Here is a 15,370-nt window from a genome sequence, read left to right as displayed (position 1 = left end):
AACCCTCCTTGGCCAGAGGCCGACTGGGGCCTGTGGATGGATGCCTGGATAGCATGCACTTGGCTTTGCTCTTTCTGCTGCTTACCTGATCTAGACCCCGAGACAAGGCAACCCAGAACAGTCATGCTGTTGGTAAGACTGCTCCACTGGTACACAGCCATTGGAAGCCCGCGAGGGAAAGCTGATGTGGCTGAATGGAAGCCAGCCTTGGAAGAAGACCTGAGTTCAAGTCCTCCCTTTGCCATCAAAGTGACCTCAGGCAACTTTCTCACTGCCCTGGGCCTCCGTTAGCTCTTCTCTACAGTTCTAACGGTCTCTGATCTTTGTAATCTGTCAGGTGCCTCTCTCCAGGTTCGTAAATCCCCTAAACTGCTGTTTAGCTTGATTAGACTTGCTGGTGCCTAAGGTTTCATTTTTCCGGACTGGCCTCACTAGGTGGAGAAACATCCGAAACTGATAGACGTGGGGGGAGATAAAGCCGGAGCTGGGGTTTTAGGAACGGGCAGGAGTAGGGAGATCCATAGTGTGATAGGACTGAGTGATTTTCCATTAGTACAGATGGCCTGGACCGGAAGAACATATTCCCTCGGCTCAATATTTTCAAGTCATGTTGGATAATATTTCACCCCATCCCCTACAAAAGACATCCATAAAGGTAGAGATGGACTTGAACTGCTATGGCAGGTTTACGAAAAATCTCATGGCAAAGAAACTCCATGGACAGGCTCCTCCGATACAACACTGGCATAGTTAGAAAAAACAGATGTGGCGAATTTGTAAGAAGGGCCCTGCTGTAACAGCCATTTGGCTAATACTTCTAAAGCAAGTGTCCTGGTAGCACTGCCCAAGAGGGAATAGAATAAACTACAAAATGATGTAAAAATGTTGGTTTTTATTGATAGCTTGGTTTTATATGCCCCAACTCAGCTGTTATACTCTTAGACAGGGTCCAAAGGATTTTATGTCTCTTGAAGGAGGGGAGGGTGAAGAAGAGGAAAAGGCGATCCCGAGGAAACCCTGAAGTCTTCAGCAGGACAGAAGCCCCCCTCGGGAGGAAGCCAAGCAGAGCCCACGTACAGGATGCCCCATGAGCCAACTGCATCAGTACTTACTCCTGTTCTTCATAAACTACATGCAAGAAGCAATCTTGTTCCCGAGTTATAACCCAATCTGTTTTCTTACGAAAACATTTCAAACAAAATCCTCTATCCCTTCTGTGGCAGAATGAAAAGTCCCATCCAACAAGGGTACAATTGGACGGGATCTGATTTGCATCCTATGACGCCTGCCAAACTAGAGGTGACCTGAAACCTCTGTATTGACTGCAGTCTTGTCATCTTTGACTGTTGTCTTGTCATCTCCAAACCTCTTTCTCTTCATTCTCCTAAAAGGCGATCAACCTAGGGAAGCCAACATCCCTGTAACACAGGTACTAAGGCATACCGTTAATGGGTTCCCGCTTAAAATACCCAGTGATGTTCAGGTGACGCAACACAGACAGAAACGTGGCAAATCTGTCCCTGGGCAAATGCCCAAACCCAAAACCCAACTGTGGGACCTGTCTGCTCCTCATACAGCTTTCGGACAATGTTACCTCAGAATGCCACTCCCTGTGTACTTTCCAAAGTGCTTCCTCACATGCTGCCTCATGGGATTCTTCATCAATTCTGCACGTAAGTATTTGCAGACTGTGAGACAAGGGAAGTGTTTGAATCACACATCTTCAAACAACTTACCCAATGCATTTCTGACAAACTCACAGCCATCTCCAGTCATCCCACACCAGAACCACGTACCACAGTGTCTAGAATGACTTTTAGTCAATCCAACTTTGAGGACCTTTCCCATGCTTCCCTTCACACTGCTCTGTGGTCCAAAGATGCACCACATCTTGTTTTCATTAATGTCAAAACTTCGAAACCCAAGCCAAAAAGAGAAAGAGAGCAGGACCTTGATTCTCTGGAAAAGACCATAGGGGCACACTTGATTTAGGAACCTTTTAAACATTGATGGAATCTTTTTAAATGAATACAGATGAAAGGGGGAACCTCCAAATAGTGCAAGAATAATAATTCAGTGTTCTGAATTATTAGTCCTCCTAGTAGGAGGGGGAGATGAGTCGTCAATGGGACCGTCAGTCAATTCCTCCATCTTCTCCCCACTGCTTACACCTCCTTTGCAGAAGTCTCCCTTAACAAAGGAGACAACAGTGCCTTCCCCATTCTGCATGCCAGTGTTCCTCATTTGCATGCTATTACTGCATTAGCTAGGCTATTTGCATTTAGTCGTTTCCAGTCTCCACCTCCATAGGGAAAGAATTCGGTATGGCTCATCTCCCTCAACGTCCTGCCACGAAGCTTGGCATTTGAGTCAGTACGTGTGGCCTTGAAATGAATGACCTTAGCATGCTAAACTGCGCCTTTCTCCTGGATGTTTCCCATCACCTGGACAAAGCACAGGGAACTATACTCAATATTTTGTAATAACCTATAAGGGAGAAGCAACTGAAAAGGAATATATATATACATATATATGTATAACCAAATCACTTTGTTGTACATCTGAAACTAACACAACATTGTAAATCAACTATACTCAATAAATTTTTTTTAATTAAAAAAAATTTTTTAATTAAAACAAAAAAAACTCCAAGGTGGAGAGGAAATTTGAGGCACGGTCTATACAGAATCCGTGAACCTAAGAAAGCCCGTTGAGCTCAGCCAACGGTTTTCAGGCCTGGCTTCATATTAGAATCACTTCACAATGATGCCTGGACCCCACAGAGCAGTGGTATCTGTTTCTGGGGTGAGGCCTTCATCTGTAATGTGCTCTGTGCTGTTTGTGTGTGTTTGTCTTCTTCTTTTTTTTTTTTTTAAGTATTTTTAACTTTTTATTTAAAAATATTTTTAATTAGAATGGTAACATAATCCACACATATATAAGCCTTGCCTAGGTTTTCCAAGTGTTAATATTTTTGCCATGTTTTCTTCCTTCTCCCTCTTCCCCTGTGTATGTATTGTGTACACACACACACACACACTTACAGAGTCTGTATGTGTGCTGAACCACTTGAAAGTAAGTTGCAGATATCACGACACTTCACCACTAAATATTACAGCACGCATCTCTTAAAAAAAAAGAACCTTCATCTGCATAACTGAAATGCAATTATCATACTCGAGAAATTAAATTTGGATATATATTGTCATCTCATATGGAATCCCTGTTCAAATTTTCTTAATTGTCCCTATAATAATATCTTTGATTGTTATTATTTTTTTAACTCAGGATCCAATCAAGAATCATGAATTGCATTGGTTGGTTTGTGTTTTTTCCAGCTGTATTGACATATAACATTGCATAAGCTTAAGGTACATGATGTGGTGATTAAATGTGCATATATATTATAAGGTTCATAAACACATCCAACACCTCACATAGTTGATTTTTTTTTTTTTTGGTGAGAATTTTTAGGATCTGCTCTCTTGGCAGCTTTCAATTATACAAGAGTTATTTTTAACTACAGTCACCATGCTGTACATTAGATCCCCAGAACCTATTCATCTTATAACTGGAAGTTTGTACCCCCTGACCAACTTCATCCATTTCCTGCACCCCCCAGCCCCTGGCAACCACCAATCTGATCTCTGGTCCTGAGTTCAATTTTTTTAGATTCCTGTATAAGTGACATAGTATAGTACTGTGTCTCTCTGACTTATTTCTCTTAGCATAATGCCCTCAAGCTTCATCCATGTTGTTGCAAATAGCATGATTTGCTTCTTTTCTACAGCTGGAAAAGATTCCATTTTTTATATATATATATATACCACATTTTCTTTATCCATTCATCCAACAATGGACACTCAGGCTGTTTCCAAATCTAGTCTATTGTAAATAATACAGCAATGAACACGGGACTGCAAATAGCTCTTTAAGATACTGATTTCATCTCCTTTGGATATATATCCAGAGCTGGGATTGCTGGACCATATGGTAGTTCTATTTTTAATTTTTTGAGGGACCTCCATACTGTTTTCCCACAGTGGCTGCACCAGTTTACGTTCCCACCAACATTGCATAAGGGATCCCTTTTCTCCACATCCTTGCCAACACTCGTTATTTCTTGTCTTTTTGATGATGGCCATTCTGACAGGTGTGAGGTGGTATCTCATCGTGGTTTTATTTTGCACTTCCCTGATGATTAGTGATGCTGAGCACCTTTTCATGTGCCTGTTGGCCATTTGTACGTCTTCTTGGAAAAATATCTATTCAGATCCTTTGCCCATTTTTTAATCAGATTATTTGCTTTCTTGTTACTGAGTTGCATGAATTCTTTATATATTTTGGATATTAACCCCTCATCAAATACACGGTTGCAAATATTTTCTCCCCTACCATAGTTGCCTTTTCATTTGATTGATCGCTTCTTTTGTGGTGCAGAAGTTTGATGCAGTCCCACTTGTCGATTCTCAAGTATTGCACTTGGTTGTCATGTGCCCTTAGCCTCCTTTAACTGAAACAGTTATCCTCATCTTTGTTTGTTTTCATGACATGCACCCTTTGAAAGAGACCACGCCAGATATCTTGCAGGATGTCCCACCATTCGACTTTGTTATTTCTTCATGATTAGATTCAGTCCTTTTAGGCACGACTGCAGGTATGTTGTAAATTTCCACTGAACTACTCAGGAGGAAGGTAGGGTCAGTTCGCCTCGTTATACAGAAGCTGGATGGCTTTGGTTCAGGTGCAGTCTGCCAGATTTTTCTTAAGGTGCCTTCTTGTCTAGGTGATTCACACGTGTATCAAAGTCTGAGAAGCCTTACTCCAAGTGTGGTCTGCAGACCAGCAGCACTGGTTTCCCCTGGGAACTTTCCAGAAATGCAGCTCTAAAGCACCTCACCCTGGAAGGGAGAGTTTCTGTCCCTCTCTGTTACTCTTCTGGTACATTGTCTTCTATAGAGGAGAACTGTGACATGGTGAAGAGAGCACCACCTTGTGGGTGGAGGACTCCTGCGTGATCCGAGCTCCACCACCAAAGTAGTTTCAAGAGCCTGGGCAAATCTCAGCATCTGTCATTCATTTATAGAAGAGAGACACTGGGTACCCTCCATTCTAGCAAGAAGGGCCATTTGATGTTAGCCCATTTCCTAGAAAGTGAATACGGGGCACCTGTGGTCATTGTCATTCCCAGCATATAGCGTCACTGCTGCGCAGAGATCTGATGTTGGGAGTTGTTGTTCACCCCTTACCTGACCTCTTCATTCTGCTTGAATGGCTTGAAAATGTCATAAGAAAGAAGGCCAGGAAGAAGTCAGGAAGTTCATAAAATGAAAAGAAAAGTCAAATGAGATTATTAGAAAGGCGAGGGGGCATGGATTTTATGAGGGGGGTACAAGAAGAAGGCAGATTAAACACGGTTGAGAGGGGAAGCAAAAATGAAACAATATTTACTAAGTCTACAATGTGCTGGTGGAGGTCATGGAGAGATCGTGGTGGAGGGCATAGAGAGGTCGTGGAGGAGGTCATAGAGAGGTCGTGGTGGAGGTCATGGAGAGGTCATGACCGCTGGTAGACCTGTGGGCTGGCCCCTTATCCCTCCAGTGCTGGGCATATACTCTGCCCACTGTTCCCACAGCGGGAGCTATTTTCAAGGGTGCAGCCTTGAGTGAGCACATGTTGTTGACACCACCTAGATAGTGTTACTGGACCCCGTGAAGGCCTCTATATAAACTTTTAAGATGCTGGTGGTTGGGTGTGGAGATCTACCTGTCTTGCTGCCCAAGACAAGCCTCGTATGTAAGTTCTCTGCTTCTTACACCCGCCACCTACTCATCCAGAGTGGCCTGCCTCTTTCTTCGGTCTCTCCTTGCCCTCCATGTACCCGACCAATTTCAATTTCACCTGGGGAACTCCTGAGGTTGCAAATCAACACAATGCAACGTTCAGGTGTTTAATATCATCACCTTGATTAAATTTCACAACAATCCTGGGGGCGTAGGTATTATTATCTCCATATCATAAATAAACTGAACTCCAGGGAAGTTGAGCGAATTGCTCCAGGTCACAAAGCAAGGAAACAGCAAAGTTGGATTAAACCCAGGTCTGACTCCAAAGACCACGCTCTTACCACTGAGATCACCTCACACCTGTCAGAATGGCTCTTATTTCAAACAAACGAACAAACAAACGAACAAAAGAAAACGAGACCCTAAGTGTTGGTGAGGATACAGAGAAACTGCAAGCCTTACACATTTTTGGCGAAAATGCAAAATGGTACAGCTGGAAAACAGTATGGAAGTTCCTCAAAAATTAAAAATAAAACTACCATGTGATCCAGCAATCCCACTTCTGAGTATTTCCTCAAAATACTATTATCAGGGGATCAAAGAGCTATTAGCACCTCCATGTTCATTGAAGTACTACTCACATGAGCCAAGAGGTGGAAAACAACCTAAATGTCCATCAACGGATGAATGGATAAAGAAAATAGAATACTACTCAGTCTTAAGAAGGAAATTCTGCAGTATGTGGCAACATAGATGAACCTTGAGGACATTATGCTAAGTGAAATAAGCCGATCACAGAAAGACAAACATTGCAGGAGTCTACTTATATGAGGCACCTGAGACAGTCACATTCATAGAGTCAGAGAGTAAAATGGTGGTTCCCCAGGGCTGGAGGGAGGAGAAAGAGGGAGTTACTAACCAACAGGCATAAAGTTTCAATTAAGCAAGAGGAGAGATCAGCTGTACGACTCTGCGCCTACGTCAACAGTAACGCACTGTACACTTAAATATCTGTTGAGGGTAGGTTTCATGTTAAGTGTTCTTGCCACAATAAAATAAAAATTATTTAAAAACGAATGAGAGCTTTTCAAAATCCTTGGTTCACAATAATGAGAAGGAAACCCACAAAACTGAGGAAGAGAATGCAAAGAGGAAATTAGTGGGGTAAGAAAAAAAAGTGAGGATGAACTGAGAGGGTTAAGAAGACAAACATCTAGTGGGAAATGAGAAAGAATACGATACATGGGGGCAGGAAAGGAAGAGAATGGGATGAATAGAGTCGGAGAACAGAATAGCTGAGAGAACTGAGTCCAGCAGTCCATCCCTTCCGTAATGAATTACAAGTTGTAGCACTGGCTGAGATGCAGTTCAAGGGATTCCTTACACCTAGGCCGGGAAGTTGACCAGATGGCCAAACTCTGAGATTTCTGCTAATACTAATGTTACTATTAGATGATATTGAATATTATTAAGATATTAGTAGAGGGAGGGGATATAGGTATACATATAGCTGATTCACTTCGTCGTACCACAGAAACTAACACAACATTGTAAAGCAACTATACCCCAGTAAAAGAAAGATATTATTAGAATACATGTTCGATTGGGGCAGAGATCAGACTGTTTTGTTTTGCTTGGTTTTGTTTACTGCTATAATGCCAGTGTCTAGAAGAGTGCCAGGCGCAGCGAAGGCATTTCTATTGACTAACATCGACAACACAAAGTTCTGTCTATTATTGAGCACTTCTTCTATGTAAGGTGCTCTTAGCTCCACAAGAGTCTATATTGAGAACATTTTTTAGACTAAGAAACTGAAACTCAGAGATCCAGCAACTTGCCCAGGAACATACTGGCCCGTAAGAGGCAAAGCAAGTTTGGGAAATCAAATTTCTCTTACTTCAAAGACTTGCAAAGACTCTACTTTCCTAAGGGGTCTCAGTGAGAGGCCAGTGTCTCTCCTCCACCTTGAGGGCTGTAGTTCCTTTAGTCAATATGCTAGGTCCACCAGCCAGGCCCTTCACCTTCCAGAGCGGCTGCTGGGTCCTTGCGCCCCACCTCTCAGCCTTGCCTGCCCGATGTCCCAGGGGCCAGTCCACCTGAGAATGCAATCAGTGTGCATCTCTTGTGATCATTTCCCGTTGGCGGGTCAACAGGTGATCAACTGATCACAGCCAACTGGCCATGGAGAGGTGGTCAGGGTAGTGGGATGCTTGTATGGTTGCCAGTCCAGCAATAATGCCAAGATGACCAGCAATAAAGCCAAGATGAAGCCAGCATCTTCCCACTAACAGGCTAGGAAGGGGGGGTCCCCAGACAGCCTCAGGACAGCCACAGCGGCAGGTGTGTATGACTTCTAAGGAGACCCTATTTCAGAATCAACTAGTAAACACTTCATGCCTAATACTGGGCTAATTTCATTCATATACACTACTTTTTTTAAGCCTAAAAACCACCCTACGATGGATGGTTCTCACCCTCAACTTACAGATCTTCCCCAGCTCGGCTCATGCAAAGTCAAAGAGACTGAAGGCAGAGTCCAGATGTGAACTTCAAGTCCAGCCCCTTTTCTACAGCATCAGAATCCTTTTCAGCCATGCAGCTAAAGATATAGAGAAGCGATCAGCCTTACCGGGGTCACAGCGTGGTCTCCCACCTCTCCCCTGTTGTCCACCGTGAGACTTCTGAGAGCTGTTCTCATCATGAATGTTCCGTAATGCTGACTACTTATTATTGTTCTGAGAACAGGAAAACCATGCAGAACAAAGTCTGGGTGAACCTGAGAGTATGCGTTCACTCATCCATTCAGCAAACACTTACTGGGTGACTGCCGTGAGCCCAGAAGCCTGCTGGGGACTGAGGTGGCTAAGACGCAACACAGCCCTTCCTCAAAGTAGCTCTCAGCTCTGCCGGGGGAGGTGAGCAAGCAGGTCAGTCCAGTGCAAAATCCTATGCTTGGGGATGCTGCCGAGGAGGGGCAATTCTAGCTCAGCTGGAGGGTCGGGGAAAAACCTCCCAGAGGAGGTGACATGAGAACTCGGCCAAGGTGAAAGTGAGTAGCCAGGAGAAAGCAAGGGACGGGCATTTAAGGCAAAGGGGACAGGGGCGGTGGGCTGGGGGCGGACGGGGGCGGTCTTTGATTCTCACATTTGCTGTATCCTGCCTTTGGGAGAGAAGGAAAAAAATCACATCTCATGGGTCCGGTTCATTTTTTTTAAAAAAGAGCGTGCACTAGCCTGTGAGCCCACGGTCAGCCCAAATTCCTGGCCCGCGTTCTGTCATTAACCACAGCCCAGAATAGGATAATGGCTGCTTTGAAGCACGAATTTCAGTGCTTGCAAAATCCTGAATCATCAATGAAAGGTATGGTTTTGTTCACTTGACCAGACTTCCTCCCAGCTGGAGGAAGGATGTACAGTGCCTCCACTAACCAGGTATGCTTCAGTATCAGGAGCTCAAACCCAGCCCAATGGGTTTTCCTGTCTAACGCCCCATTCACCAGAATCCCAATACCACCGCCACCCCAGGCCATGTCCCGTTTCCCTAACACTGTGGTTCCCTGGGTTCTGAGCAGCCCCTGCTTTGATTCCAAACTCCATTCCCAGCCATTTGCCAACTGTGAGCTATGAAGGGGAGGCAGAGGCGGGACTAAGAGTCCTCTGCTACCAATGGGTGAGGGGCATCCAGGGACGCCTGGTAAAATACCCAGAGTCCCGCAGTTGTTGGCAGAGGGCCAGAACTGGAATCCGGGCTCACAAACAAGTGATGACCCACTGCATTCATATGCGAGCTCCAGCTATGGGATCCTGGACAGGTGGTGCTATCTGTTTTAGTTTTCATATCTTCACCTATCAAATGTAGGGAACAATTCCCACATCATAGCATCATGGTGAGAATGAAATGAAATAAATGATTTGCATGTGTGAAAGTGCCTTTCTCCTCCCATAGACTGAAATTTTCCTGGGTCCTCTCTGGGAAACTGAGGCTACATACAGATTTTGGCATTCCCAAACCTGCTTCCAGGTGATGGAATAATTCTAGAGAAGGATAACATTGAGGCCTTACCTATCCCTTCCCCAGACTGGTCAAGACAGGGCTGGAGCGCCGGCTGGGAAAGGTGGGAGGAGAAGAAAGAGGGAGCCCACAAACTCCAGTAGGACCCCGGGTTCGGAAGTCAGCCAACACGTACTGAACACCATTTACGTGCAAAAGGACATGTGAGGCTGTGTATGCTTGTGTGCGCTCAAATAATTCGTGTGCCTTTTTTATTATCGCATATTCCAGTATTATCTTCAGTTCAATTGAACTAAATACAGCACTAGAGACAGAGACGAATATCTTTCAATCCCTTTTTACCACCTGAAGAAAGCAAATGGAAGAGCAACAATTGCTAACCCTTCTGTCCATTCACTAACGCCTGCAAATACACGCAGACATGAATGCCAAAGGCTGGACAGCCCCCCTCCACCCCACCCCCCAAAACCCATGTTCCTGGCTGCATGTCCTTAGTTCCTCAGTTTCCGGAAGGCGCCCTTTCCAGGCTTCGGTAACCTCTCTGATGAAACCTGTTGCCAAGCCTGAGGTCCTGTGCAGACGCCTCCACCTGGCGGCCAAAGCTGGAAAAGCCTTTCCAACCAAGGAAGATTGGCAGGTAGTGTTTAACTCCGAGGCTCCCCGAACCCCTTCCCACCACGTAGGTCATGGGTCAATCGGAGAAGGACAGAGAGGAATATCCATTGCTAAAGGCACAAGAAGGGTCAAGGTCTTGGCCGATTCCCCGCCAAAACCCTGGTAACGGTACAGCCTCCTAAGAAGCAGCCATCAGGATGACTAAGCCGCAGACAGGAAGAAAGGGGTACCTGGAAGTGCCCTGCCAGCCCTGAGGCGCGCGCTGCCAGCTGTGATTTCCCCTCCTGGAGAGGAGCCACCACTACCAGCTTCGCCCTCTCCCCCAACACAGCAGGATTTTCTAGCCAGAGTGTCAGGAGTAGAAGTTCCATCTTCCTTCCCACCACGCACTTACATCCTGACTAGAAGGGGACCCTCTCCAGGGGGCAAACCTTCAGCCCAGGCCCCTTCACACTCCCGCTGCCCTTGCCCAGTCAAAGCAAGAGAAAAGCAAGCAGTTCAGGGGATATTAAGACCAAATTATGGAGATGCTCCAGCCAAAATTATCCCTGGCCCCCACCTACTGGCGCTGTTAAGCCCTCACCCGTCAGTCTAGACTTAGAGCCTGAGAATCACAATCAATCCCCCCCCCATCCCTCTCTCTCTCATTAACTTCCCTAAAAAGAATCCCAAAACATGCATTTTGGCCAGTCCAAGTCCCCAACTGGAGCAAACCACGTTCCTTTCCATACGAGAATGGAGCCTTAAGAAGGTAGCACAAGCAAAGCCATCGACACCCGCGCTCAAACACACACACACACACACACACACCCCACTGTGGGCAATGTACCACTCCCATCCCCAACTCCAGGATGTATCATTTAAAGTCAGCAGCGACCCCAAATAGAAGGGACCCACCCTGAGCAGAGCCACAGAGCGCATGGGAAGATCCGCTTTATCCCGTTCGACCTCCTCGTTAATTAGAAAAACCACAGAATTCTTTTAAGCTTGGCTACCAACATCCGGAGAAGGTGCCGTAACTGCGCACCCGCGCGCACACACACACAGGCCAAAGCGGTCTCCAAATCAGCTGAGGAGCCACGCTTGGATCTTTCAAGCCCTGGTGTCCAGCCCCCAGAGAGTGGTTCACAGACCCACACACACACCTACACAGCACAGGGCAGGCTGGTCTCCAATCCGGCGGACGGGCGCCCCTGGACTTTGAAGCCTCAGAGCCGTCCCCAGCTCCAGCCCACCGCCCCCCCCCCGAACCCCCAGCCACACGCCGCCTCCGAGGGGCGCCCCGAGCGACCCGGTACTCACACGAGAGCGTGGTAGAGCAGCGCCCAGCCCCGCGGTCTCTCGAGGGCGTCGTAGATCAAAGTTTGGATGCGTCGGTACTTGGCGTTGTTCCTCTTGACAGGGCGGCTCAGGGGGGTCTTGGCCAGGAGCCCGATGCCCTGCGGGGTCCTCCGCAGCCCCTCGTCGCGGCCGCCGCCCTCCAGCAGCAGGGTCCCGTCTTTGTCAGCTCCGGCCCCGAGCGCCAAGGTGACTTGCTCCACGTCGCCAGGCGCCAGCCCCAGCCCCACTTTCCGCTCCTCGTCGCCCGCCGCCGCCGCCGCGTCCCCTCCGGCAGGGTTAGGGGCCCCGCCGCCGCCGCCGTCGCCCCCGTCGCCGCCGCCGCCAGCCGCCCCCGCCGCCCTGCGCGCCTTGAGCCCCATCGGCCTCGCCCCCGCCGGCCGCTTCGCCTTCTCCGCAGCTGCTTCGGGAAGAAGGGGCGCTCGGGGTGCGTGGAAGAGGCGGCGGCGGCGGCGGCGAGCCCGGGAACTCCAATGCCATGATCCGCGCGCCCCTCCCCACCCCCCCCCTCCAAAAGCAGGCTAAGGCGGGGCCCCGGGGGGCAGGGGGGAGGGGTCACATCCCGCGCGGGTCAGCCGCGGGACACCGGGGGGCGCGGGCCGCGGGCTGCTAGAGGCGGGCGAGGGCACGCGAGGCTGGCGCGGAGGCGCTAGGGCGCGCGGCGGCGGGAGCCCGGCACCGGCGCTCCGGGGCGGCGGCGGCGGCGGCGGCACCCGGGCCGGCGAGCCCGAGACAGCATCGCAGTTTATTTACAAGCCGGGTGCCAGCCGCCCTCCCGCCCGCCACACGCGCCGCCGCCGCCGCCTCCTCCCTCCTCCACGCTCCTACCCGCGCCACTCCCCCGTCCCGCCCCGCCCCGCCCCGCCCAGCTCGCCCGCCCGCTCGCTCGCTCGCCCGCCCGCTCGCTCCAGCCTCAGCCTCGCTCCAGCCGCAGTAGCGAGCGGGCGACCGCGCAGAGGCCGGAGCGCACGCCGCCTCCCTCCCGCCCGCGCCAGGGTGGGGCCCCATCGTCCCGCCCCTTCGCGGCCAAAGGCCCGGGCGGCGCCCCGCCCCTCCCCGCGGCCCGCGGAGAGCCAGTGAGCGCAGCTGCGGCCGCTGAGCCGGGCTGCACGCGCACTCGTGGGCGTTGGGGCTTACCCCCGGCGCGGCGCGCGGCGCGAAGAGGAGAAGCGGCTGGGGGCGTCGTCTCTTTTCCCGTGTTCGCCTGGGCCCTGCATCTTTACGTTTTCTCGTCACCTCCCAACCAGCTTCTGGGCTTCGGAAGTAAAATCGAAGTTGCTGGGTTGGCCAAGGCCGAGCGCACCGCGAACCCACCCGCTCGGTGCTAGCAGTGCTTGTGGCTCCTTAGTCCCTTTGGTTCGTGGTTCGTGGTGGACAGTTCCGCCCTCACCTCCCGGCCCCTTGAATGGTACCTCCATCAACTAGAGTGAGCAGAGACCGAAGAAATAGGACAAGGGGAATCGGCTTCGCTCCTAACTTGTGCTCTAAGCAGGTCATTCCCTCTCTTGCCTGAGTTTCTGTTCATTCATTCAATCAGTGACTAAACCCACGTGAGTAAGAGAGGCAATGTTCTAGGACCAGGGCAGACGAGGTCCCTGCGCACAGAAAGCTTGCATTCTTGAAAGGTGGAAGACAATAACGGAAAAACAAACATAACAGCATAATTTCCTATATTGGTAATTCAACGAGGAAAGAAAATAGCGTCCTGTGCTACAAGCGGGGAACTTCTTTAAGTTGGTTGCTCCTGGAAGATCTCATTGTGGAGGTGACATTTGGAGGTGAGGTTTAATGGTAAGCTGGAAAAACTACGTAAATGTCCAGGAGAGCCTTCCAGGCAGCAGAACAGCAAGTGCAAAGGTGAAGAGCACCTTGAGCTTATTGAGCTCTGAGGAGAGTAGAAGGTGAGGCCTCAGTTGGGGGTTGGGGCGTGTAGATCTTGTTAATTCACTAGGGGTCGTGCCCTTTGAACCTAACTCCCCCCCTTCCTTCTACCATCGCCGCCAGCATTAGAGAAACCCTTCATTCCTGCTGCCCAGGCACCTGGTGCCTCCTTTATTTTTCACTCTCTCTCTCCTTTTGTCTGCTGGGGTGGAGGGGAGGGTGTGTAAGCAAGGCCAAGCCAAAGATCTATCCCTAGTGTGCAGAAAGGAGCCCCCAGAAGGCCTGCATGTGGCACGTGGCTCTGGATTTGCCTGGAGGAGTTGGCCAAGGAGAGTGAAAGAGAGTGAAGGGCAGGGGACTGGAGGAGAGAGGAAATGGGGAAAGGGAGAAAGGATGGAGGAGGGAAGAAGAATTGGGGTGAGGAAGGAGGAGGGGGACCTGTATGAATGACTGTCAGAGGGAAGAACCTGAAAAATCTCAGCAGCAACAAGGGTGCAGTTTCAAGAAGGGAGTTAAGCTATGCTACAAAGCTGAAGTCCTTAAAATGGTGTTGCATTGGCACAAAAACTGCTTGGCGCAGCAGAATAGGCTGCCCAGAAAGTGACTCTAATGTGAGAACTATATATAAAATAAGACATGAAAACTTATTCCTTGGTCAATGGGCTGCAGGATGGGTTTTGTGAAGATTATATGAATTGGTACATGGAAACGTGACTCCCCGCATGGTGGGACCCCGGTAAATGCTTACGAATAAATTAATGCTCAATAATTAGTTGGAACATGTTAGTAACCAGTCAGTGCAAACTCTGGGAAGGAGGAAGAGTATGGAGAAAGGGAATTGCCTGGACGAGAAAAGGTCCAAACAGAAGCCGGGCACCTGAAGCAGGCTCCCTAACATTTGTTAAGCCTCCACCCCACCAGAGCACCAACACATGCAGGTACTTTCTGTCCCAGCCCAATTCCAGCTACCTAGAACCATTCTGCCCTTCATATTTGAGCACCTTTTGTAAAGTTACCTTCCTCCACAATCCCTTGCTGTTTTATTCATTCATTACATTTATCACTGCCTAAAATGATCATATTTGCATTTTGTTTACTATTATCTTTCTAAACAAGCACAGGGGCTCAGCATCCTAGAAGAACACCTGTTCTGTATAATAGTAAGCTCTCAGTACTTATTGGCAGCATGAAAGAATGATGAATAAATGAATGCAGAATGCAAAGACTCCAGAACAATGCCTGGTACCTAATGGAGCATTGGCTGTATGTTTGTGTATGAGATTTTTGTTTTTGTCTTTTACTATTATGAAAGTCTTTAATCTTAGGAAATCTTAATACTGTTGTAACTTCAGTAACATAGTCACATGGCACTCACCTTCACCCCAGATGGCATATCTGACCTAATTCAGTAACATAGTAACATTGACAGTACTTAAAAAGCCTCACTAGATAAGCTCAAAAGGGTACTAGTCAAGGACTACATAGAAGGAAGGCATAAGCAAGAATTCAATACTGTGCAATTAATCAAAAGTTCAGATTTCCAAAATGACAGTTTGGACCTCAGGCACGTGAGGAGGCTTCTATCTTGATAAGATCCGCAGACTGTCAGATATTAACGTTTTAAGATCCAGCGCGGGGACTGTTCATGCCCCCCAAAAAGGGTGAAGCAAAGTCAATATCAAATTTGTAACTCTGATCAGTTAAACCCAATGATAGGGAAACTGCCAGGGAGTTTGGAA

The 15,370-nt window shown here is 48.5% G+C and overlaps 1 protein-coding gene across 1 annotated transcript in view; it reads right to left on the bottom strand.

Annotated features, from left to right (window-relative positions):
* Positions 1 to 12,476, bottom strand: part of KCNQ3 (potassium voltage-gated channel subfamily Q member 3) — a 298,396-nt gene extending 285,920 nt beyond the window's left edge. Inside the window, 3 exon segments of the mRNA XM_079901356.1 lie at positions 11,715 to 12,054; positions 12,057 to 12,096; positions 12,099 to 12,476. Of these exon segments, the coding sequence (XP_079757482.1) occupies positions 11,715 to 12,054; positions 12,057 to 12,096; positions 12,099 to 12,230 (512 nt within the window). The 5' untranslated portion in view covers positions 12,231 to 12,476.
* Positions 12,477 to 15,370: the final 2,894 nt, after the last annotated feature.

Source organism: Stenella coeruleoalba (assembly GCF_951394435.1).
Source record: "Stenella coeruleoalba genome assembly, chromosome: 17".
Lineage (NCBI taxonomy): Eukaryota > Metazoa > Chordata > Mammalia > Artiodactyla > Delphinidae > Stenella > Stenella coeruleoalba.
The sequence above is the reverse complement of the archived record's forward strand: the minus strand, read 5'-3'. Positions and strand labels throughout refer to the sequence as shown.